The 24,080-nt window shown below is 37.8% G+C and overlaps 1 protein-coding gene across 7 annotated transcripts in view; it reads left to right on the top strand.

Annotated features, from left to right (window-relative positions):
* Positions 1 to 1,178: 1,178 nt before the first annotated feature.
* Positions 1,179 to 24,080, top strand: part of LOC128858438 (stromal interaction molecule homolog) — a 38,563-nt gene continuing 15,661 nt past the window's right edge. For 5 of the 7 annotated variants that reach the window (XM_054094716.1, XM_054094714.1, XM_054094715.1 and 2 more), the window contains exons 1-9: positions 1,179 to 1,340; positions 14,598 to 15,125; positions 16,876 to 17,039; positions 17,134 to 17,253; positions 17,339 to 17,451; positions 20,905 to 21,020; positions 21,085 to 21,257; positions 21,756 to 22,335; positions 22,415 to 22,462. In XM_054094716.1, coding sequence (XP_053950691.1) covers positions 14,774 to 15,125; positions 16,876 to 17,039; positions 17,134 to 17,253; positions 17,339 to 17,451; positions 20,905 to 21,020; positions 21,085 to 21,257; positions 21,756 to 22,335; positions 22,415 to 22,462 — 1,666 coding nt within the window. In that variant the 5' untranslated portion in view covers positions 1,179 to 1,340; positions 14,598 to 14,773. Of the gene's footprint in view, positions 1,341 to 1,387; positions 1,798 to 13,392; positions 13,713 to 14,597; positions 15,126 to 16,875; positions 17,040 to 17,133; positions 17,254 to 17,338; positions 17,452 to 20,904; positions 21,021 to 21,084; positions 21,258 to 21,755; positions 22,336 to 22,414; positions 22,463 to 24,080 lie in introns of those variants that run through there. The other 2 variants (XM_054094713.1, XM_054094712.1) reach the window with 2 other exon arrangements.

The following is a 24,080-nucleotide window of genomic DNA, read 5'->3' as shown; positions in this document are numbered from 1 at the left end:
AATAAATCATATGAAAACTTTTTTTGACATCTGGTTCAGGTAGTGACTAATCAGAGCTATTTATAACGTTTTATATAAACAAATATTTACATTTGTATGTAATTAGCATTTGGTTCTTTTTTTAATAGAATCTTGCTTCAGTTTTAAAAATAAAGTGCGTTCGAAATAGCTTTGTAATAAAAAATAAATAAATAATGTCAAATAAAAATATTGGTTGATGACCTTTTATTTCAATATATCAGCAAAGCTCTAACCTTGTGTATGAAAGTGACTTCGGTAAAGCAACAACTAATTTCACACATATTTTTTTAACTGTCAAAATTTCAATGAGATACAAACATGCAAAACATCAAATCGCAAGAAAAATAACAAATCAAGCCCTATACCGAAGTCACCTTTTGTGAATTCACCTTGTTATCAAACCACTCGCTTTCACTGTTTTGTTTTCATCAACTATTCGCACTCCAATTTTTGAATTTTGCTCATCACATCTAGATAGCTGCCAGATAGAAAAAGTTTCCTTCTTTGTTATAAGAACCAAACTTGGATTGAATGACAAAATGTGGCATAAGCAAACTGATCTGGAATTAACAAAAATGTGACGTAATATAGTTTTAGATGTGACTTGATGCCCTCTACAAATAGTATAACCTGCAGTTTTATGCCCACCCTGAATGCCAAATATTTTTTAAGAGAAGCCTTTTCAAAGCAAAAATGCCAAGGTTTACTATTGCTTTCTGAGAAGCTATCAAACTATCGCCATTAGAAAAATGTGATCCCACACAAACCCAATTAGCTTCCGCTGCCGATACAGAAAAACATTACTTTGTAGACAAAAAATTAGGAAAAAACAGCAACATTTCTGCGAAATTCACTAAGAACTGCCGGGTTGCAAAGAATATTATTTTTTTACGCCTTTCCGGCCTGCAAATATATGGTTACATATTATATGTGAATTACATTGCAAAAAACTTGCAAACAGTGAACTTGTTATAATTTCTTGTTTTTAATGATAAAAGTATTTCGAGAATTTCGTACGTTTATTTACTATGAAAAGTTTAGAAAGGCTGATTGTCATCAATCGAATGCTCATAAACAATTCTTAATATTATTTTGTAAAAGTGTGGCAAGGGACGTTTAAAATCTGAAACGCACACACATCTGCTTTAAAACTTATTCGTTCGTGTCATTAATTGGTTGACGGAAAGAAAACGGAAAATATTTCATTTGTCGATCACATACCTTTTGTAGGGCACAGCTCATAATAAAAAGTGTAAAATTACTCGAAAATTTATTGTGTTATAACGTTAGCAGATAAACTACGGGAGGATGTGTTATTGGTAAAGAGTTTTTAAGTGCTGAAAACTAGTATTGTACGAAAAATCAGAAGTTTTACAAAATGACGAGTTAGCAAGTGACGACGAAGGCAAATGGCAAATGCTAGCGCTAACGCTGTCGCAAACGGGCAGCTAAGCTATCTGGCGCTGGCGTACTAGTGACAATAGCATTGGCAGTGGCAGTGGCAGCAGCGTGTGATTTGTGTTGTTTCATTATTGCCAGGCAGCTTGTATAATGATACAGGCTGTAACGATGACATATAATGCAGCAGCCGTACAAACAACAAATACAAAACCAGTGAAGATGTACTGGGACGTGTGCGGTGTGACTGATACATCAGGAAATGTGAATGATCTACATGCAAACAGTGTTCAAAGTGTGCATTAATAAAGGGCGATGCAAACGACTTAAAAAAGCGCATTGACCCGATTTATTATCGGATTCCAGAACTGATCTGTGGTAAAAAGCATACAATGGGAGACAATTTTCAAAATCGCTTGTGTAATGCCATTTTAGGGAAATGATTAACTTGATTCTGTAGTCAATTACTCACCTGTTCCAACATAGCAATGTTGTGTGAATTCATGTTTTTAACTTTGTCGATTTATAATGTGGTACGAATACGTACAGGTTTACGATCACTACACTTACGGTGGAGGAAATGAAAATGAAAAGTGGTAACGTTTGCCCAAGCGGGGTGATGTCCAGAGTTGACACACTGCTATCTTGGCAGTGTGCCCATATCCATATATGCATACATATATTCCTTACATATTTATGAATACATGCTTACATTTCCAGGTGTTCGGACCTGTTTGTAAACGTAATTTGTAATTGTGTAGTTTAGCCGAACAATAAAAAATGATTAGAAATGAGAATATGAAAACTTGATTTCATATTGACGGCCAGGTTCAAGTTTCATTTATGGCATTCGCAACATATTCACATATGTATGGATGTTTATACATGAAAACATTTACGGATCTAATAAATAACGCCGCCAGTCAATTGGCAGTTGACCCTCCTCAAAGTAGATCTAAGCATTTCTCCACTGATGTCGGTAGTTGCTGCCATACATACATGCATATTTGTATGTAAATATGTACGAATATGTATAATTTTTGTTGATCAATTCAGTTTCGAATCGTTGATAGAAACATATTTTTTTCCTTAAAATACTCGTACCTCAATGTTCATTTCGGAGAATAATATTTGTTAGAGAATAATGTCTCAGTAACCAAATGAAACAGGAAACTGAATACCGAACCGAAAGTGCGATTTCAGAAAGTAACCACGCAGTATGTAAGTAGGTATATTTATAAAAACAATGTATAAAGTGTTCTTCAAAAATTCCATTTAAAATACAAATGAGGTTGAAATAAGAGTGTAGGTAGATAGGTAACAAATAAATTACGTGTATGTCCATATGTATGTACATACATACATACATACATATTTCATTTATACCCATTTGTTCATTCTTACCTATTGTACAACACCTTTACTTTGCCATCTAGATATGTTACCCATTTTCTTTTTGTTTTTGGAACTTCTGGCGGGTTCTCTGACTTCGAACCAAATATTGCGAATCCGTTGGTGCTTTTTGTTGTATTGTATTTGATTGTCTAACCGCAAACATCTAACTGGGAGCGTGATTATGGGTTGACGGGTGATAACAATTGTATAAGTGCGAACAAAAATTAGAATTCAAATTTGTGTTTACATTGAATTTTGGCGAGTTTTAATCGACTTGATTTTTTTCGAATTGTGCGGTCATGGCAACAAAGCATCGTCTTTATAAACAGCGCTTTATGCACACTCACATGCACCTACGAATTTTCAACTTTGCATATCTTATATACAAAATAATTACATATATAGTATGTACATATGTATATACTAATAAAGGGTCTACCGATAGTGGATAGATGTCAGTAATGAATAAATCATAGGTACCTTTTTTAAGTCATCTTTGACATTTGTCAAGTAAAAAGATGTAGGTACAATTTTAGTCACGATAGAACAACGCCTTAAAATTATTGAAACTTATGGAAATGGTCGATATTTAGAACAACGTATCGCAAAATTCACGCAAAATTATCTTTCGAGTAATTTCAGAAAAATCATTACATCCACTAAAATGTACTCCTTGATGAGGTTCTTTTGAGGAATAATGGAACCGTTTTTCTTCTAAGGTGAAAATGAAAGAGCAGTTACTCTCAATGGACATCGCTATAGATAGCTGATTGAAGATTTGTTGTGCCCTGAGCTTGAAGGAATAGACATAGACGAACTTTATTTTCAACAGAATGTAGACACAAGTCGCATAACACGGGAGAACATTACATTATTGCGATCTAAGTTTCCTGGTCAATTAGTTTCAAATAAACTGGCCACTCAGATCATCCGATCTAACTCCACTAGACTAGTTTTCGTGGTTTTTTTTCACAAATAGGTACTAGTGAATACTTGAAAATTTAAATTCTCATATAGATGTGCTCGCCTGTAGATGTGCTCATATAGATGTGCTAAATGTACTCCTTGATGAGGTTCTTTTGAGGAATAATGGAACCGTTTTTCTTCTAAGGTGAAAATGAAAGAGCAGTTACTCTCAATGGACATCGCTATAGATAGCTGATTGAAGATTTGTTGTGCCCTGAGCTTGAAGGAATAGACATAGACGAACTTTATTTTCAACAGAATGTAGACACAAGTCGCATAACACGGGAGAACATTACATTATTGCGATCTAAGTTTCCTGGTCAATTAGTTTCAAATAAACTGGCCACTCAGATCATCCGATCTAACTCCACTAGACTAGTTTTCGTGGTTTTTTTTCACAAATAGGTACTAGTGAATACTTGAAAATTTAAATTCTCATATAGATGTGCTCGCCTGTAGATGTGCTCATGGTGGACATACATATAATTACATTTTTCACATGTAATTGTTAAGACCCATATTTTGAAAAAAATAGCGAGTCCTGAAATAATCTAAATTTTTACATGTTCTGTTTTGAAGCAATTTCTAGGCGCGGCTTATGAAAGACCCTTTATAAGTAGTTTGCGTAGAAACACGTATTTAAAGTAATCTGCTGCGGCTGATGATTGATGTTTTCAAGCGAACAAACCAATAACATTATCTAATTTTACATTTGTTAATGAGACAATTTGTATATTTCTCTTTAACATAGCATAACATAACACATATGCGAAAATGTAAACTGTGAGAATATACTGTTGATTCAAATTTCAAATATTTTCTTACATAAGTGGTATATACAGACATATATAAAAGTCCATTGACAAGCTTACTTGATGCATTTTCACTGAAAGCAAAAACAAATTCAATACGAATGGCGAGTCTACGTTTGCACGAATAAGCCGAGTTTATATCTGGTTAAGTACTTGTTAAAATTCTTAAAACTACTTTCAAAAATAAATGGGAACATTTTTGTTATTAAAATAAAACGTTTTGGCGGCCGCCGTAGCTTGTTTGTTAACAGTAATAGTAGCCCCGCCAGTGTCGGGTATATCACCTGTCATCTTCGTCTAGCTCATCTAGGGGTAGGCCCAGGAAACATGCTGTTTCCGCGGGATGGGTCCAGAGGGAGAGGGGTGTTAGATGAGTCGGTTTTAGTGGGCATGTGAAAAGGTGGTTAGTGTCGTGAGGGGTGCCTTCACATGCCGGACATATGTTTGGTATGTCGGGGTCGATTCTGGATAGGTAGGAGTTTAACCAGCTACAATATCCAGAACGTAATGCGTAGCAACGGCAAACCGTATTTCTGCCAAGAAATGCTGCCTGCTCAAATTAGGCAGCCGTAACTCGTGGCGGCACAAAACGCCATAAGAAAGATGAATCTTTGCGGATACATCATCTCAGCATCGTGTTAAAAATCACGAATTTGAATCACTTCTGTCGCATCTGGGAGTTGGCTCAGCCTCCAGCAACTGTTGTTGTTGTTGTTGTTGTAGCAGTATCTTCGCCCTGTCAGTGTAGTGTAAATTACCGGTCGTCTTCGTCTAGCTCATCTAACGGTAGGCCCAGGAAACTGGCAGTTTCGACGGGTTGGGTCCAGAGGGAGAGAGGTGTTAGATGAGTGGGTTTGATGGGGCATGTGAAGAGGTGGTTAGTGTCGTGCGGGGTACCTTCACATGCAGGACATATGTTTAGTATGTCGGGGTCGATTCTGGATAGGTAGGAGTTTAACCTGCTACAATATCCAGAACGTAGTTGTGCCAAGATTACGCGGGACTCTCGAGGAAGCTGGAGCTCTTCGTCTGCGATAGGTGGTGGTTGGACTCCGATAACGGCATTCGGGGGTCGGGAGCTTAGGAAGGTGGTAAGTGTCTCCCGATGAATGTCGTTAATAGCCTGTCTGTATACTGTCCGATCCTGGAGAGGTCTGTCCGTTTTGTCCTGGATCTCGTCCACGTAGTTGAGGAAGTGTCTCCTGATGTGCCTGGGAGGTGGCTCAGGCTCGAGCAGGTGTCTGCATGGGTGAGGCCTACGGTGACACCCAAGCAGAAACTGCTTGCCGAGCATTTTGTTATGCTCCTTAACCGGGAGCATGTGCGCCTCGTCATGTAAATGGTGGATAGGGGACATCAGGAGACATCCTGTATTCTGGAAGGTCTGAAGCTTCGTCCACTGCGTATCACTGGTTCCAGGCGACCAGACAGGCGCGGCATAGTTCAGAACCGGTCGGCCTATTGCTTTGAAAGTCGGCAGCAACATTTCTTTGTCTTTGCCCCAAGTGCTGCCGGCAAGCGACTTGAGGACCTTGTTGCGATTCTGTACTCTCGTTGCAATAGCGGTTGTGTGCGCCGAAAAGGAGAGCAAGCTGTCAAAGGTGACTCCCAAAATTCTGGGGTTGTTTATCGTCGGAATTGGGGTATCGTCGACGTGTACCTGAAGTGGCAGCTTGGCCTCCTTTGTCCAGGTGGTAAATAGGGTCGCCGTGGATTTAGTGGGAGAAAGTTTTAAGTTTCTCGCAGTGAAGAAGCGAGAAAGGCTGGCGAGGTAGTCGTTTACTTTTGAGCATAGGCCATCAATGTCATTGCCCGACGCCATTATCGTGCAGTCGTCGGCATATGAGGCCAGTGAGACTCCCTCTGGTGGCTGGGGGAGTTTCGAAATATAGAAATTAAAAAGCAAGGGTGAAAGGACACCACCCTGCGGTACTCCTTGCTTTATTTTTCTCTGTTTTGAGGTTTGGTCTCGAAATACTACCGACGAGTGACGACCACTCAGGTAGTTCGCGGTCCACCTCTTCAGCCCTGGCGGGAGTGTCGACTGTAAAATGTCATCTAGTAGCGTGGCGTGGCTGACTGTGTCGAAAGCCTTTTGTAGGTCCAACGCTACTAGGACAGTCCTCTCGCAGGGGCGGTTTTGGTTAAGGCCGCGGTTTACCTGGCTGTTTATGACGGTGAGTGCCGTGGTGGTACTGTGCACTCTACGGAAGCCATGCTGGTGTGGGGCTGGAGTCAGGAGTTGAGTGAGGAGTGGGAGTAGAAGGGCCTCAAGTGTCTTCACTACTGGGGAAAGGAGAGTTATCGGACGATAAGACTCCCCTTGGTTGGCGGGTTTCCCAGGCTTCAGCAGTGGGACCACTCTCCCTAATTTCCACTTATCAGGAATGATGAGAGTGGCCATAGACAGGTTGAAGACCTTTGTGAGATATTCTACTCCCAATGGACCCAGCTTTTTCAGCATCAGCATGTTTAGTCCGTCGGGGCCAATGGCTTTTGATGGTTTCATGTGTTTGATGGCCCCCTGAACCTCGCCGCTGGTGAAAGTAAGCGGTGCACTGTTGTAGGGCAGTTTGTGCAGCCGTCTGGTGGCACAACGCTTGGATCTGTCGACCGGAGTATGCAATATAAATTGCCGGCTAAAGTAGCTCGCGCATCTCTTCTGGTCCGACGAAGTACGACCGTTGAAGGTGATATCCACCTTGTCGTTGTGCTTCGTCGGGTTCGACAGGGACCTTACGGTGGACCAGAGCTTGCTCACACCAGAGGTGAAGTTACAGGACTTCAGATGCTCTACCCATTTGGTCCGCTTATGTTGGGTGACCAGTTGCCGGATCTCCAAATTGAGATCCTTTATACGAGGATCCCCGGGATCGGCCTGGCGTAGACGGTCACGCTCGTTTGCCATAACGGCTGCTTCGGCTGGGAAATTGGGACGTAATTCCCGGATCCGTCCAGCAGGTATGAAGCGAGCCGCGGCGGCTGTAATCGCCTTGCGGAGTGCGCGTTCGCCTGCGCGCACATCGGTGGGAGTGGGTAGGGCTGCGAAGATGTTCTCAGTAAATTCCGCGAATCTGGTCCAATCAGCTTTGTTAAAGTTGATATATGACCGGTGATCCGCGGAAACAAAATCGGCGGGTCTCTCGATCGAGATGATAATGGGCAAGTGGTCTGATGCAAGCGATAGCATAGGTCGCCAGGTTATGCTATTTATCAGTCCAGCGCTAGCAATTGTTATGTCAGGCGAGCTGCTACAATTGCCCACTACCCTAGTGGGGGCGTCGTCGTTTACAGTGCTGAACGTCGAATCGTCTATCTGCTCTGCCAATAGCTGTCCCCTACGATCATTTGGCAGGCTTGAATGCCAAAGATCGTGATGCGCGTTAAAGTCACCTACTACCAATCGGTTTTCTCCCCTGATGAGCGCACCAATATCGGGGAGATATCCTGCCGGGCAGCAGGTGACAGGGGGCATATAAATATTGTAAATTTCGAGCTCGGCATCGCCTGACCGGACAGCTATACCTTGACGTTCTAAGGTGCTGTCCCTGCGGTCGATGCCTTCATCAATAAGACGATACTGCACTGAATGGTGTACTATGAACGCTAGGCCACCACCGTTGTCTCGCTCGCGGTCCTTTCGGTGCACGTTATAGCCGTCCCTGGTAATCAGGGGGGAGCTAGCGTGCAGTTTTGTCTCTTGGACCGCAGCTATCTTAATTCCGAACCGACTCATGAAGTCGACTATCTCGTCAATCTTACTCGTTAGTCCGTTGCAGTTCAGTTGCAAAAGCTTGAAGCTTCGCGGGAGGGTCGTCGTAATTCGGGGGGTGAGGGATGCGTGATGTCGTCTGCGTTGGTCCTGCTGTGCGTTCCGCAAAATGGGGAGTGGCCTGATGTTGTCGGGTGGCCGCGCCACGGTGGGCGGTTGCGGGTGCAGAGCTCTGCAGCAGGGGGCAACGTAGTCGCGTGTCCACTCACGGGTGGTGTGCAGGCCGGAGCACCTCCGAAAGTGACACCAGCCACTGCAAGAACTGCATTGGACAGTTGTCAGGTTCCGAGGTACTACGGTCTGGCACACGGAGCAGACTGTGCGGGGGACCAAGAGCTGCTGGTTTGTCCCCGCACTGGGGTAGGAGCAGGAGGGTTGTGGGTTGGAGAGGGAGTCGTGTTGCTCTTGGGGGCTCCTGGCCGTTGAGGTGTTGTTAGTGGCGGCAGTGTGATGTGCCGGCACTGAGGGCAGTGTCGCCGTAGAGGCGGTGACCGCCTGTGGGCGGGAGCAACACGTGGCCACATACCTTGTGGACCACTCCCTGTGAGTCTTAAGGCCTGAACAGGTCTTAAGATGGCACCACCCGTTGCACTGGTTACACCTAACCGAGGTGGAGTTCGGGTGGAGCCGCTTGTGGCAAATGCAGCAGTAAAATACTTCAGGTCCGGGGTTGGGTTCGACGCCAGCCCGGAAGAGAAGTATTTGGAGCAAACTGGCTGCAATGAGTTGCTCCTGTGACGAAAGGTTTAGGGTAAAATACGGTGCACTAGACAGGGCTAGTGTACTGGGGCGGCAGCCCTTGGTCGGGAATAAAAACCCGAGTCATTCCGGTAACGTAGAACCGGCTGCCATGGGAATGCAGCAACTGTCTGCAGGAGTGGTGCCTGCCGGAATTGCTTGCCGAACACTATGCTCTTTAACTGGGAGCATAGTAGAGGTTGTAAAGCAGGCATCAGAAGACATTCCGCGGCTGGCCTGCTGGAAAGATTTTGGCAGGTTTAAAGTTTCATTCATTGCGTGTCACTAGTTTTAGGCGACCAGATGAGCGTGATCGACCAATTTCTTTAAATGTCACCAACAACAATTCTTTGTCATGAAGTTGTTTCATTTTGTTTTTTATGATCTTTGCTGTTGTTTGCTTAACTTAATTGGTAAGAAGTTGTGCAAGAAATAAAAACAATACACATACATATATAGGTATCTATGAACATATGTGAACATTTGGAGGCTTAACATTGGCTCTGAAGAGTCCCTGCATTTAGAAAAAATGTTTTCTGCGCTTTTCATGAAAACTGAAAATAAGAGATTGCCCAATACGTACTCGGCAATCAGCGTCCGTATACCACTTTTATGTATGGAGCTTTGTTTAATTTATATATCTACGAATTTGCAAAAGAATGCAAGTAAGAGAAACAAGTCAATAAACCCCGAATTCCTTACTTAATACATATGTATGTATGAATAAGGGTGCTCAAATTAGAGGTATCGGATTTTAAATTGAAATAAAATAAAATAATTTTTTGTGTAGAACCTTTTATGACATTTATTTTTTTAAGATAATCCCTTTTAAATGTTTGCCACAACACAAATCATTTAAACTTTACATACACCCACAAATAAAAGTCTAAAATCACAAGATCTTGGGTCCACAACACAAATCATTTAAACTTTACATACCCCCACAAATAAAAGTCTAAAGGTGTAATATCACAAGATCTTGGGGTCAATCTACTGGTCCGAGACGAGAGATAAATTGCGCACCGAAACGACGACGCAGTAAATTCATTGTTTCACGGGCTGTATGGCAAGCAGCGCCATCTTGTTGAAATCAAATGTCATGGTACGATAACGTTCGCTGTTCACTGTTGCATTAGCGCCAGCCTCGTCTTTGAGGAAATATAGGTCAATGATTCCTCCGGCCCATAGGGCGCACCAAACTGTTTTTTTAATGGATGTAATGGCTGTTCTTGAATGGCTTCGGGCTGCTCTCCAGTCGAAATACGGCAATTTTGATTATTGACGTAGCCATTAATCCAAAAATGGGAAGGCCAATAATGATGCGAACGGTTACAAATCGGGTAGTCCGAGTAATAATTATCGATAGCACAGAAAACACAGGGTTGTATGTCAAAAAGTATCGTTATTATCTAGGATTATTTTATAATCTCAGATATTGGGAGAGACATTTTGTATAGGGAATCGCGCGTTTTAATTACGGATTTTGAGTTAAGAAAAAGTAGATCATCTACTTATACGTGAACGTATTATTACATAACACTCCACGTATTAGGCATATGTATATTAGCAATGCATTCGCCAGTCTATTATCAATTCTTAGCAGATCATGAAAAGAAATATATCCAGCAGTAGAAGTTTGCAAACAATGATTACACAGGCCAACAAAATCTAGCTTTTTTACAGCTTTTAAAACGGCTATGGGTGTTTCTTGAAGGTTTTTTTATGCTGACAACGAATATGACCTTGAAAATGCTCCAGCACGTCAGGATTTTTGGTAATTTGAGGTTAAAAAGTCAAAAAATGCAGATTTTGGCCATTTTTTTAATTTTTTTTGGGCAAGGTAAAGTTTTTTTTTTAATTTTCCACAACGGCATCGCAAAGTACTAGTCTTCAGCTTTGAAATCCATTTTTTTAAATATTTTTACGATTAATATAAAAAAAGTTATTCTATTTTAAGTCAAAGGCCAATAAGTTGCGAACCACGACGAATCGACATTTCGATGTCGCTCTATGAACTTCACGAATAGATTTATTTTTTCAACGTAAATATTCACAATTTGGAAGCTTTGTCTTGGTGTTAAACGATTCTTGATGGCTTTCCAAACCTTGCTGAACAGATATAGTATAGTATGTCAAAACAGTTGGGTATTCTCAGATGTCCAACCATAGTTATCGATATCGATAGTTCTCGTGTAGCTAAAAAAACACCCTATCTTAAGTCAATATTAATAAAATAACTAGTGTAGATTGAGTTGAATTTTTTCAGAGCAGCTCTACAGTTTATAATTCACCATATACTGAGGAAACAACTAGGATTTACATGTTCGCTCAATCGTACACGTAATCGAAATTAGTTTTTGCAGTTTATAAGCCTCATAGGCTTGTATAACAGCCATTTATTATTCCTGATTTGCCAATTGTTTTCACTTCTTTTGGAGTTTTTAATATATACTAATTTTTTCATTGAAAACATTACAAAAATATTTTTTGTTTACAGTACTTTAAAAATACATAATTAGGACCCAAATTTCATATGTTTCCCACTCGGCAAGAGGAGCATTATTGAATTTATTCGGATCCATTTTATCTTGATCAAAGATCTGTAGTCGTGTCTTTGTCAAAGCAATGTAGTTGCACAAGATATGCTCTGTGGTTTCATCCTCCCCCAAACGGAGACTACACTCTGTCTCGTTCCCAATGACATGGTAATTTAAGTAATAGTGACCTGTCAGAAAACCAACAAAAGGAATTATGTCTACTTTACACATGTTATGAAAATCTGCTGCCGACCTCACCCTATAGAGTTAATTAGCAATTTCATTGTATTTTATTCCAGAGTGACCTGGAACCCAGCAAAGTACCCTGTTTAGGTCTTTTAACTCATCAGTTGTTGTCGTCGATGATATCCAAGACACGAGCTGTTTCGAAGGGCGGTAGATGTATTTCTTTAAGGGACAAGAAAAGAGATGATCAGCCCGTCACTTCAGTAGCATTCCCCAAAATTTTTCCCCATTAATGCTGCTACAACAACGACAACGCAGATGGTTAACACGGCAATAGTTTGTATGTCTGAAACGATTCTGGAGCTGAAACTCCTCGTTTTTTGACGTCGTAAATCGTGTTAGGTATTTCCTTCTCTTATCGCAGTGACACTATAATTTTGATCAAGGCTCTGCTATAGTAAAAGAGTTACCGCCACCCCAGCAACAATATAGAGGTATCAAGAGAGGTGGGTACTTTTGTGTATTTAAGTCTGTATGAGTCAGTCTACTGCTTCCCCAAGGTTTTCAACTTCTTTTTACTAAAAATTTTCCAAACCTCTTCTGCAAATGACTTTTAGGTGTTGTTACTGTAATTATAGTGGGTATTCCCAGCTGTTTTCCTACATTATGTTGGTTTATTTCCCCTAAATGTTAACAGAAATATATTCGCGGATTTCACACGTATTAAAATTTTTAAGTTGTATCCTGCAGAATCACTTTGAGATATTTAAATTTATAATTTTAAAGTAAATTTATTTATGGGAAATATATGTATGTATATATAGTGCCTTCTTTGTTTAATATTGTATGAATGAAAAAAAATACATATGTATATTTATATGAACGTGTTTTTTACATGTGGATTTGAATTACTCACATAATCAAGTGCTTTACTTGTATTTAATTTTCAGATATTAAAGTCACGACTTAATATTTCGTTACATTTCATATTGCAGTACTTCGAAATTAGAAAAGTGAACACATACACAATAATCCAAAAATTTGTACATATATGCATAAAAATGTCTGATCGCTGTACTCTCTTGGGGAATTCACTTAAAGTTTGAAGTAATTTGGTGAGAGCTGTGCCGGAGGGGCTGATCGCTTTCAAATTTCTGTTTGAAGTATGTAGATGTTTGTCATGGGATCGCAATATAGAATGCATTTAAATAATATATTATATATACAAATGTATGTATGTACATATGTGTGCTCAACTTTTTCTCTTGCCCAAGCACAGTTCCAAAGTCAATTGCGGCTCGACTTCTCGAAATTCATACTCGAATCAATTGTTTTAGCTCGTTCATGTATGTACATATTTATACATGTATGTACATATCTGTGCATAAGTATATATGTATGTTTTTGCGTTACCAATATTGCAAGCAATTGTTCATGTGCGCACATGTATGCATGTTTACATACATAAGCAAGTAAATATCTACGTATAGGTATCTTTGTTATTTTTATTTTAGCTTTTTTTATTATTGTGCACGAGCACATACGATGAATAACCTTACAACGCCATGCCGGCTGATCGCAGTACATCGCCAGTCAGCAGATAACAAACAAGGCAGCATCGGGCGGCTGCAATCAAGTCGATACGGAACAATTTGGGGTTTAAATCAGTTTTATTAATTTTATAATTCTTTTTTCGCGCGGTTGCGTATTTTTGGTTTTGAACTTCACGCAAAAAATTGAGTTCGAACCAATGCAGTGATTTGAATTTGAGTTGTGTGATCGACGAACGGCGACGGAGCGTGCTGGTTATTTTCGTTTGTAGCGTTGTAAATCATCGCCACTAAAGCACGCTATAAGCTGTTGATAGCAGGAGAAGTGAATTAGATCGTAAGACAGATCGGCGAACGGCATTAAGGGGTTATATACCTTGTGTTTTTCAAAAAAATCAAAATAAATTTTATTTCTTTATCGTAAAGTACAATCCCTTGAGAACATTTTCCAAAAATTTCATAGAGATCTGAGCAATAGATCGAAAGTTACAGCGTTTTAAATTGTGCGTCGTCACGTCCTGAGCGTACGGCCTCATGCGGCGCTTGAAACTTTAAACGCGATTATCTCAAAAACGTGTTTTTCCAAAAATGCTTTTGCGGTGGACGCGATTGCAAAAAAAGTATTCAACCGATTTTTATAATTTTTTTTTTAAATTGTTCGTAATTGATGTCGCCTCTTAGTGAACGACCAACTTTTTATGTATAAATTTTTATTTTGCAGATATGAATTTTTTAATGCCAATTTTAGGACTGTAGAAGTGGAGTTTTTTAAAAACATGTTCCTATTTTCACAAAAATCAAAATATTTAATATATTGATCGTTCACTAAGAAGATATAACCCTATACTAATGAAATCTTTTCGATTTTTTGATTTCAGTTGACTTGGTGGACTTGAATCGCGTCCACCGCAAGCCTCTTCCAAAAAAAGGGTCTTGGGGGAAAACGCCATAACTCCGCCATTTTTAAATATTTTTACACAAACAAAGCCTTTTTTTTTCTTTAAACATTGTAATATCCAATAATAAAAACTTTTATACAATAAAATTATTGCTACATATCTTTAAAAAAAACCCAACTTTCGCTAATTTCACCGGACCACAAGGTATATAACCCCTTAAGGTCAGCTGGTAGCTCAGTGTCAGCGATTTGTCATTTTGCAAAACTTAATATTTACGCGTTTTGAACTATTTTCTAATTGATATCATGCATCTATATTTTCAGGTAGACGTTGTCTTCAAAAACAAAAACAAAAAAAATAATATTACCCCTTTGGTAAACTTGCACATCAACATTTGTTAATTGATTCAGTATTTACTAACTCACAGTTAGCTACTTTGCACACTGTTGGTGCACCGCATATTTTTTAACTGCACTCAGGCAGCAGAGAACAACAGATAATGCAGCGTAAACTGTTGCTCTACGCGCTTCTCTTCTTAGCTGTGACGTCCCAAAAATGCCATGTAGTCGAAAGTGGCGGCCCACCCAGTGATACGATGGGCGCCATTGCCGCGAATCGCTACAATGCTGAACAGCAACAGCAGCAGCATCATCTGCATGCATCGACACATCATCAAGGTAGTACTGGCGGCGGTGGCGGTGGGAGTAACAGTGGTGCGCCGATCCCCGCAGTGTCTTCAGCTGCGCATGCCCAATACCATGCATCTCCATCGGGCAGTGGTCACATGGAGCATCGAAATTCGTATAATCTTCTAAGTGAAGCCATGTCACAGGCGGTCAGCAATGAGTTCAGTAAGTATAGTTGTGGGAAAGAAGAGGGAATGGGAGGGTTGAAATTGGTTAGCATGCCACTTGGTTTTTTTGACGAGTTGTCAGGGACTAGTAAACAAAGAAGTGGCAAACTGTGTTGCTACCGAAAAACTGAAATTTATTTAGGCAACTTTATTTCCTCTAAAGTTATTTTTAAATCCTTAACGAGTTTTAAATAAAACGAATTTATCTTGTACTTCAAATATGAAAATACTATATTTTATGAGATACATCATTAAACTTCTTGCAAAAAAAATTTGGCAGAGTGTGACGTAATGCTCAATAAAAATTAACGCAATGAAGATTAATCACATGCCTTAGCAATAAAAAAAGGCAAGATAATATCTTTCCGTTAATTCATGAAATGTTATAATTATAAATATAACATTTAAGGTGCAGCTGATGATATGAGTTAAAATAACTGAATTACGGGGTTGCACCGAATACCTATTTACTTACAACCTCACCGAGTTTAAAGTCACAATCAAAACAATTTTGAGCCAAAATTAATTGAGGTTTGTCACAATAGCTGCGGAGCTCTTTTCTTAAGTCTACACTAACATTACCGCTTAATTTCAATGTTCACGCCTTAGCTCTGCTGACTATTCTGGAAGAGGTGTTCCCGGTTGTAATAATTGATTTAGAAAGTAGTCATAAATCAGTTTAGCTCATCCGGCGTGCTTAATATGCTTTTATACTATAAAATCGAATTTTCTATCAAGAGACAACGCCAAGCGTCAATTTTTAGATCCTCTTACGGCACAAGCAATAAATATCCGTTCTTAGAAGCTTAAATAAAAAGATTATACTTTACGGCAAAAATACATAACTTCACAAAAGAGCAATTCGTTCTAATTCTACGAGTTATCAGCTGTAGAAGAACGTTCACATCTGGAGAGAAAACGTCGCCACCAAGGGATCTCAAGTAGGACCTAGCAGAAAGCAATAGAAGAAAAGCATTTAGCCTTTGTTTTTGCCCTTTTTCCGATAAGATTCAAACATTGTAATTAATAATAATTTAAATAACAATTCCCATATACAAATCACTGATAAGATCAGTGAACAGACCCACATTTCGTTTCTCTTTTATCATACTCATACATCGTACACCCAAAAATCGTTTTCAATAAGGTCATAAATACATGGGTATGTATGAAAGTATGAAAATAAACCCAGCCCACATCACATCATAGTCAGACCTAGCTGTTTCTAGCTATTTTGTTAGAATTAACGGATATGCACCTACACATTTTTTATCGAATACGAACTAAGCTCAACCACAGGCGGTACCCAACTTTGTGCTTATCTGGAACAATTTAAATAAGCTATATTCTTATTTACGATTTGCTTACGCATTTGTCGACAAACAAAGAAAAGAAAAACATACACAACAAACATGCATACATATGTAAAATAATTACCTGATTTCTTTTTTATTATTTGTTTATGATGCGCGGAAAAATGTAAAACTCCAACCTTCTTTTTATGGACTCGGTGCCAAATGAAACTAACTCACCTACCCTTGATACAATAAATATTTATCTCTGTGCATATAATTGTTATTATTTGGTATATCTTCATATTGGTGTATGTATATGTACGCGTGTATGCAAATAATTGCAAACTACGTACATACACATGTATACACTTATATTTCGCAGTTTGTTCCATGTGATCATAATTTTACTAATATTTACTTTGGCTTTTATTATTTTGCCTTCTTAAAATACAGGTTCATTGGGCAGTGGCTCTGCTGATGGTGCTTGCCATGCAGATGATCTGGATTGCTATAGTGGAAATCTGCAGGATCGTTTGGGTATGGAAGCTATACGTACACTGCATCGTCAACTCGATGATGACGACAATGGCAATATCGATTTGAGCGAATCGGACGACGTAAGCACTACTAAAAAAACATTTAATAAGCAATAATATTTGGAAAGTAATGACATCTACTTCTGTATTGTGTTGCTCTCCTTTTGCACTTTAGTTTTTACGTGAAGAACTGAAATATGATTCTGGATATGAGAAGCGTCAGAAAGCGTTCCATTTCAACGATGATATGCATATATCGGTGAAGGAGTTGTGGGAGGCTTGGTTACGTTCGGAGGTTAGTTAAATAGAAAAACGTTGAAGGTTTTTAAAATAGCAATTATTATAACGGTTCCTTGTTTCTTTTTTGTTTTTTTGTTCAGGTGCACAACTGGACTATGGAACAAACTACGGATTGGTTAGCGCAATCAGTGCAATTACCACAATATGTTGAACTATTTCGTTTGCATAAAGTAACCGGAGCAACATTGCCACGGTAATTATTTGCATTTTTTACTTTTACAAAGATAAGAGCATTTTGAGCAAATAAACAGTGTCATGTACATTGTTGCTGAAGGCTTTTGATAGGAGAAAACCAAATTCAAACAGTTCAAAGAACCGGGTTTGGTATGCCAAGAATTGAATTGCCAACACACTCGTAAAATACTTGTATCGAGCCACAACTAATTAAGTTTAATCAATTTCTTATACCTCCATACAATTATTTGTATGTAAAACAGATAACTTTTTGAGTTATCATACTATTTATCATATATTCATTTATTAGATTAGTTTTTCTCATAACGGGGGAAAAAGCGTTTTTAATACCGTATTTTCATTCCATCTAATGAAGCAGAACCCTTAAATCATTAAGAATTTTTTTTTGTCAATTTAACGACCGGCGCGTGACAACACAAAGCAGTAATATTCGCTTATCACTTTCATATCTCTTCCCTACACGCGAACCACTGAAAAATATTTTATATTTTGTGTGGAAAAAATGGCGAGAAATAATTTTGAACCAGTATTCTTTTCACATGAAGATTAATATTTAGATTTATATTTGATATTATTTGATATTATACTATAATTCTTCTGTAAATATGCTTCTATGCATGTATCGGGTGTTTTTTTAAAAGCTTGGAATGCACTTTTTTATTATAATTTGGTAAATAATTTTAGGAGATTTATTTTTTGAAGATGATATTCGGCATATATCCGTCGCGACTACGAGTGACATGGTCCATTCGCTGATTTTGACTACTTTTTCCAATACATCTGTCAATGGTGGCTTGAATATTGCAATAAATCGATTGTCTAGAGCGCTACATGGCAAGCTGATTCGTTTTTCGAAAAAAAATCAGTCAGCACTGCTCGATAGCGCTCGCCATTCACCGTATCTCTTCTTTATTCCGAAAGTAAAAATAACGGAGATGGTACCTGTGCTCTATGAACTTCGCGAACTAATTTATTGTTTTCAAAGTAAATTTCCACACAATTTGGAAACGCAGTTCTAGCATTAAAAGATTCGTGATGACTTGCCAAAGCTTACTGAACAGAAATGTCGATAGTTATCGATATCGATAGTTCTCATGCGGCTAAAAAACACCCCATATAATAGGTGTACAATATTTAAACGTTGTAATAAGGTTGATCATAGTTGAATTTATTGCTAGTAAAAATCTAAAGCAAAATCGAAATGAATTTGCTAAAATATATTTCACTGAAACTTCTTCAAGAAATTTTAATTTGCTTTGAAAACGTCATTTAAAAGAACCAGGACCCTTATATTAATTATTACATATCGTTCACTCCTTGAAATAACTTCGAACTAACATATTATTGCATAAACACTATGAGCATGTTCGGAAATGTTTACGCTAAATATTATATTATATACGTTAAAGTCGCCACGCTTAAGTAAACACTGAAATTTTAAATCTTAACGGTTCGATTCCGCCATATAAGTGGCATGGTAGTTTTACTTACTAGGTCTCGTGCTGCGTATGTGGCGGCAAAACCCATTTTTTTTTTTTAATTTTTTAGTAATGCGTAAATTGTTGTGTCATGTAAGGAATGCCTCTAGGACGCGCTAATACTGAAGAAGTGTTTTCATAATCCATAATCCGTTAAAATGAGTATAAGTATATATATATATATATATATATATATATATATATATAAGTATAAATATATTCCTTTCTATACTAAAAATGTTTGGTACACAGTTTCGTTTTATAATACATAAAAAATTATTTGAACCTGGCGGGAAATAAACTTGAAAATCTTCCAGACCATTAAGACCAAAGATTGGTGATGTTAGAACGGCATTAATTAACTTTTGGAAAAGCAGCTGGTGTGATAGTGTGATAGTCCTCGGCCGACTCCAGTGGGGATACCACCATAGAGGGTTGGTACAGAAAAATAATTTAAAACTATTTCTGAGAAAGTATTGCAAATAGCAAAACACTTAATGCAAATCGCAACTATGTATACAGAGGCCATTGAACTTTAGTTCCTCATTAGTTGTGATTAGTAATGATTTAATTTCGCGAGCTTTTTATTAAAAATAGTTTATGGAAAAGGAGCATACATACTAACCAAATTATTTCTGTGCTTAATGCACAGTTTAATATTTCAAATTTAATTTTGAGCTAAAAATGCTTTTGAAAATAAAATTTCGCTGCACTAGGATCTGTAATACCAAGAAAAAGTACATTAAACAGCGGTTAAGAATAGAGTTCACACTTGAATTTATAATTTCTTTTTTTATATCCAGCGAAAAATAAATAAAAGTTTAAAGACCATTTTTATAAAATGGCATTTTTATACAATTTTTTGACTTATAAATAACAACATTTTAACTTTTATGAGTTTATGTGTTAAGGTTTTTGGAAAGTCTCAGAAATAATAACAAAACAAATTTACTTTTTTTTCTGCTTTCATCTTATTCAAAATTTTAAGGCTGAATATTTCCATACACATATGGTATATACATGTGTATATATGTATGTACGAGTATTAGTTTTTAATATAAACTCATTTGGCCTATAATTATCTGAGCAAACTAGACTTTTCATTCATTTGAATGCAAACTAGTAGAGTTTTTATTCTGTTTATTTGTAAGCTTTTACTGGGAAACTCAGTCATATTGACTAGTTAGCAATTTTGTGTGATGGCTCAACTAGAGTGTACATTAAAATTTTTCAATGCGACTACCTAATAGCCACTCACCTGGGAAGTAATGACTGACTGATGTCGGCCTTCCACAATTGAGCGGTACAATTCTAACGGCAATAAAAAGGCATCGAAATGTCATAAAATAGGTAAGCAACGAGCAGCGAATGATTTTCTCTAATAATAGCAAAAGTGGCAATTAATTAGCGGTGAGATTTTTTTGTACACCAGCTTTGTCATTGTGTACGAATTTATTACAATGGAGGAGTAGTATTAGGTGAACGTGCAATTAAACTAACAACTACCGAATCATACACTGTAAAAAGTGGCAATAGCTTGAATATTTCACAAAATTTTGAAGTAATTCAATGGAAACTTACAAATTTTGGCGGTAATAAAAATTCGATGATTCCATCAATTTTTAGTGTGCGTACTGATGTTGTTCTACAAATAGAGGAACTTAGAGTTTTATGCCGCGTCCGAGACATTGCTTGTCAATAAAGTAAAACGGACAGTCTAAATGAGCATGAAAGTTATATCTTTTTTTGTTCTATACAGTTAATAAAATTAACTTGCCATTTGTACAGTGTAAAATGATTCGAAAAAAACAGTGAGAAAAACGCTTTATAGTCTGAATATTCGTATAGACCGCGTTTGGCCTTCATTTTTACTCATCTCACAAAAAACAAATACATACGTAAAAAACTTTTCGCCATTCAGTACCTGTAATACAACTCATTGAAAGTTTTGTGTGATTCCACTTTATTTCCAGGTTGGCAGTGAATAATATGCATTATGTGGGCAATGTGCTGGGCATAAAGGATCCCATTCATAAGCAGAAAATTGCGCTCAAAGCGATGGATGTTGTGCTTTTCGGGCCACCGCGTGGTAAGTTTTTCGTTTGTTTATTTTTAATAACAGTAAGAATTAATTTACTTACTTTTTGCTTCAGAAACGGGCACACGATGGAAAGATTATATTTTAGTGACCTTATTACTCAGTGCAATTATCGGCTGCTGGTATGCATATCAACAGAATAAAAATGCTAAAAGACATTTGCGACGGATGGCACAAGATATGGAGGGACTGCAGCGTGCCGAACAAAGCTTACAAGAGATGCAAAAGGTATTGAAAATTTGTAGGATAAAATTTTAATATGCTTGCACATTAGCGACACTTTTAAGAGTTTATTTTAAACTATGGTTTGGAATGTGCCGAAGTTGGTGAACTGTATATCCAAAATTAATTCTTCTCCTAAAACTCCCGACGAGCATTTCGAAAAAATAATAAAAGTTGTTCCCACAAAGAATGTGGCGATCAGAAAATGGTGATTTTGATTAGCAACCTTCACACATTTTAATGCCGCCGCCAGACTTCCTTTTAAGGATACATTGAAAATCTAGAGTACACATCAATGGATTCTAGCTTCGAAATACCGAAAAATTACCTATGGAGGTATAGAGTAAAAGGCAAGCAGTTGCACCAAATCATGCCAAAATTGGCAACCATGTAAAAGGCCCACCCGATATATTCTTAACGTATTCAAATAGGGCATTAAGTTCTATTGAAATGCTTCGACGATATGAATATATCGAATCTTTTAAATCTTTATTCTCTTTCTAGGAATTAGAACGTGCTCGCATGGAACAGGAAAATGTCGCTACCGAAAAAATGGACTTGGAACGTCGCCTGAAAGAGGCCCCCGCACTTTCATCATCCAGCTCAGATCTGGAGGTGCAAAAGTTGAAAAAAGAAATCGAAATATTGCGTACTGAGTTGTCGCGCGCTGAAATCGAATTGGTGGACAATTGCTGGACACCACCACCACAACTACAATCCTGGTTGCAGTATACCTACGAGTTGGAGAGTAAAAACCATATGAAGAAGCGCATTTCAGCCGAGAAACAATTGCAGTCAGCGCGCGAAGCATGTGAAAAATTGCGCAAAAAGCGCTCAAGTCTAGTTGGTGCGTTTGTCTCGACGCATGGGAAGAGTATTGATGATGTGGATCGTTCTATTGTAGAGGCGCGTAATGCACTCAGTGAAGTGACGAACGAATTGCAGGAGCGCTTACATCGTTGGAAACAAATTGAAAATTGTCTTGGTTTTAATATTGTCAATAATAATGGCTTGCAGTATTTAGAAAATGTGCTGTACAGTCGGAATGGTGGCAGCAGCGTTGGTTCGAACAAGGGCTCACGAGGTAAATAAACCAAAAAAAACACACCGAAAATCTCTTTCGGACTGTTTGGGCTATTTTATTTTAAATTGATCTCTTGTAGGACGCATCACGAGCAGCAGCGATGACTTAGATGATGAATCTGTGCAAGGTAAGCCCAATTTTGAGAACTTCAATTTGTTCTCGACTGAATGATGCAGCTGATGAGGCGTGACACTTTCTCAAATTTATCTAAAAGCAATCAATGAAGTCTATATGAATATATTCAAAGCATTGAATTGAAGGTCAATCTAAGGAAAGAGTAGACAGACGTAGCTATTCGCCACACTTTAATACAGCCAATGTAATATGTGTATTATGCATTATTGCTATAAAGGGGGAAAAAACACACAACTCGCATACACTACATACACATACTTATGAAAACATTTGTGCGCCATTAGATTTTTTGCATAAACTTAATCTCGAAAAACTGCAGGATGTGTGTTTATTTATAAACTTACGAACAATTAAGAAATTAAGTAATTTTTAGAATTATGTATTTTGCCTTTGGCTTTCATTTTTATTATTTTTATTTTTTTGGTTGAGTTTTTTAATGCGAAAATGCCTCGTTTAGATGATAAGAAAACAGGTGATTTGGTGCTAGAGTGCCAATTAAAGAATAAATTCATTTAAAAGCCTTAGTAGTTAGTCGCTCAATTTAATAGAAAAAGTAATAATACAAATAACTAACGTTTAGTTATTTTTCATGAAGCTTACCATTTGATATAAAATGTTTTTATGCAAATGTTTGATATAGAAAGCTTTTTGAGTAGCTTGAAATAGCATTGGTGGAATATTTACAAGCAACGTGAGACAAAAGTGTGTGAATTACATATATTAGATATACATATCGCTTCAAGGCAGGAAACTTCAAAAATTTGAGCAAAGAGAAATTATACCACCACAGTGCTGAAAAATAATTTCCATCTGTGCTCATTTTTTACACGGAGCTAGAAATGAGTCACTTTGACACAATTTTGGTAAGAGAGTTAACCATTTGAAATAAGATCTAAATTTCTACGAACCGTTATGAAGCTCTGCTTTGTTTTTTATAACGTTGGTACTCATTCCGCATATATGTATTTTGTCGCTACACCAGTTTCTCATTGTTATTTGCGTAGCTTTTCAAATAACATTTCGAGAAAATCAAATTGATTTTCGCCCGAATAGGGGTATTCACTGAAATTTTCATAACAATTTTGTTGTTTATGGTGTATTGGTTTTACTTTCGATGATTCCTAAACCCAAACTCAAGCATAATTGCCGTGAACAAAATACAAAACAGGAAACATCCCATTCAATAGGTTCTCATAATAAAGATCCCAGTCTGAATACCTCTAATAACTAAATTTAGCAACAACTCTTTTCGCTATTCTAATAGATTCATGAGTAACCCAAGGCAATTTCGTGCTATAAATTTGTCAATAGTACATAACAATGAAAGAGCCTAAAATTACAGTAGGTGAAAAAAGGAAGTGTGATATGTATAACACAACTGTGATGACCATTTTTGAATTTATAAGAATTCTATTGAGGAACATGATCATCGATTTCGTTTAGAAGGTTGTAAATAATTCACCTACATATATATCCTACACAAGGAACTATATTTTTTATTTTCGTTCCATACTTCCTTTTTGGCGTATTCAAATAGGTGTAAATGAGTAAATTTATTATAAGTGGAAAGCGTGTAGAGCATACACAAATAATTTATTATTATGTGTTTT

Source organism: Anastrepha ludens, chromosome 3, assembly GCF_028408465.1.
Source record: "Anastrepha ludens isolate Willacy chromosome 3, idAnaLude1.1, whole genome shotgun sequence".
Lineage (NCBI taxonomy): Eukaryota > Metazoa > Arthropoda > Insecta > Diptera > Tephritidae > Anastrepha > Anastrepha ludens.
Note: the sequence above shows the minus strand (reverse complement) of the source record. Positions and strands in the feature narration are given on the sequence as shown.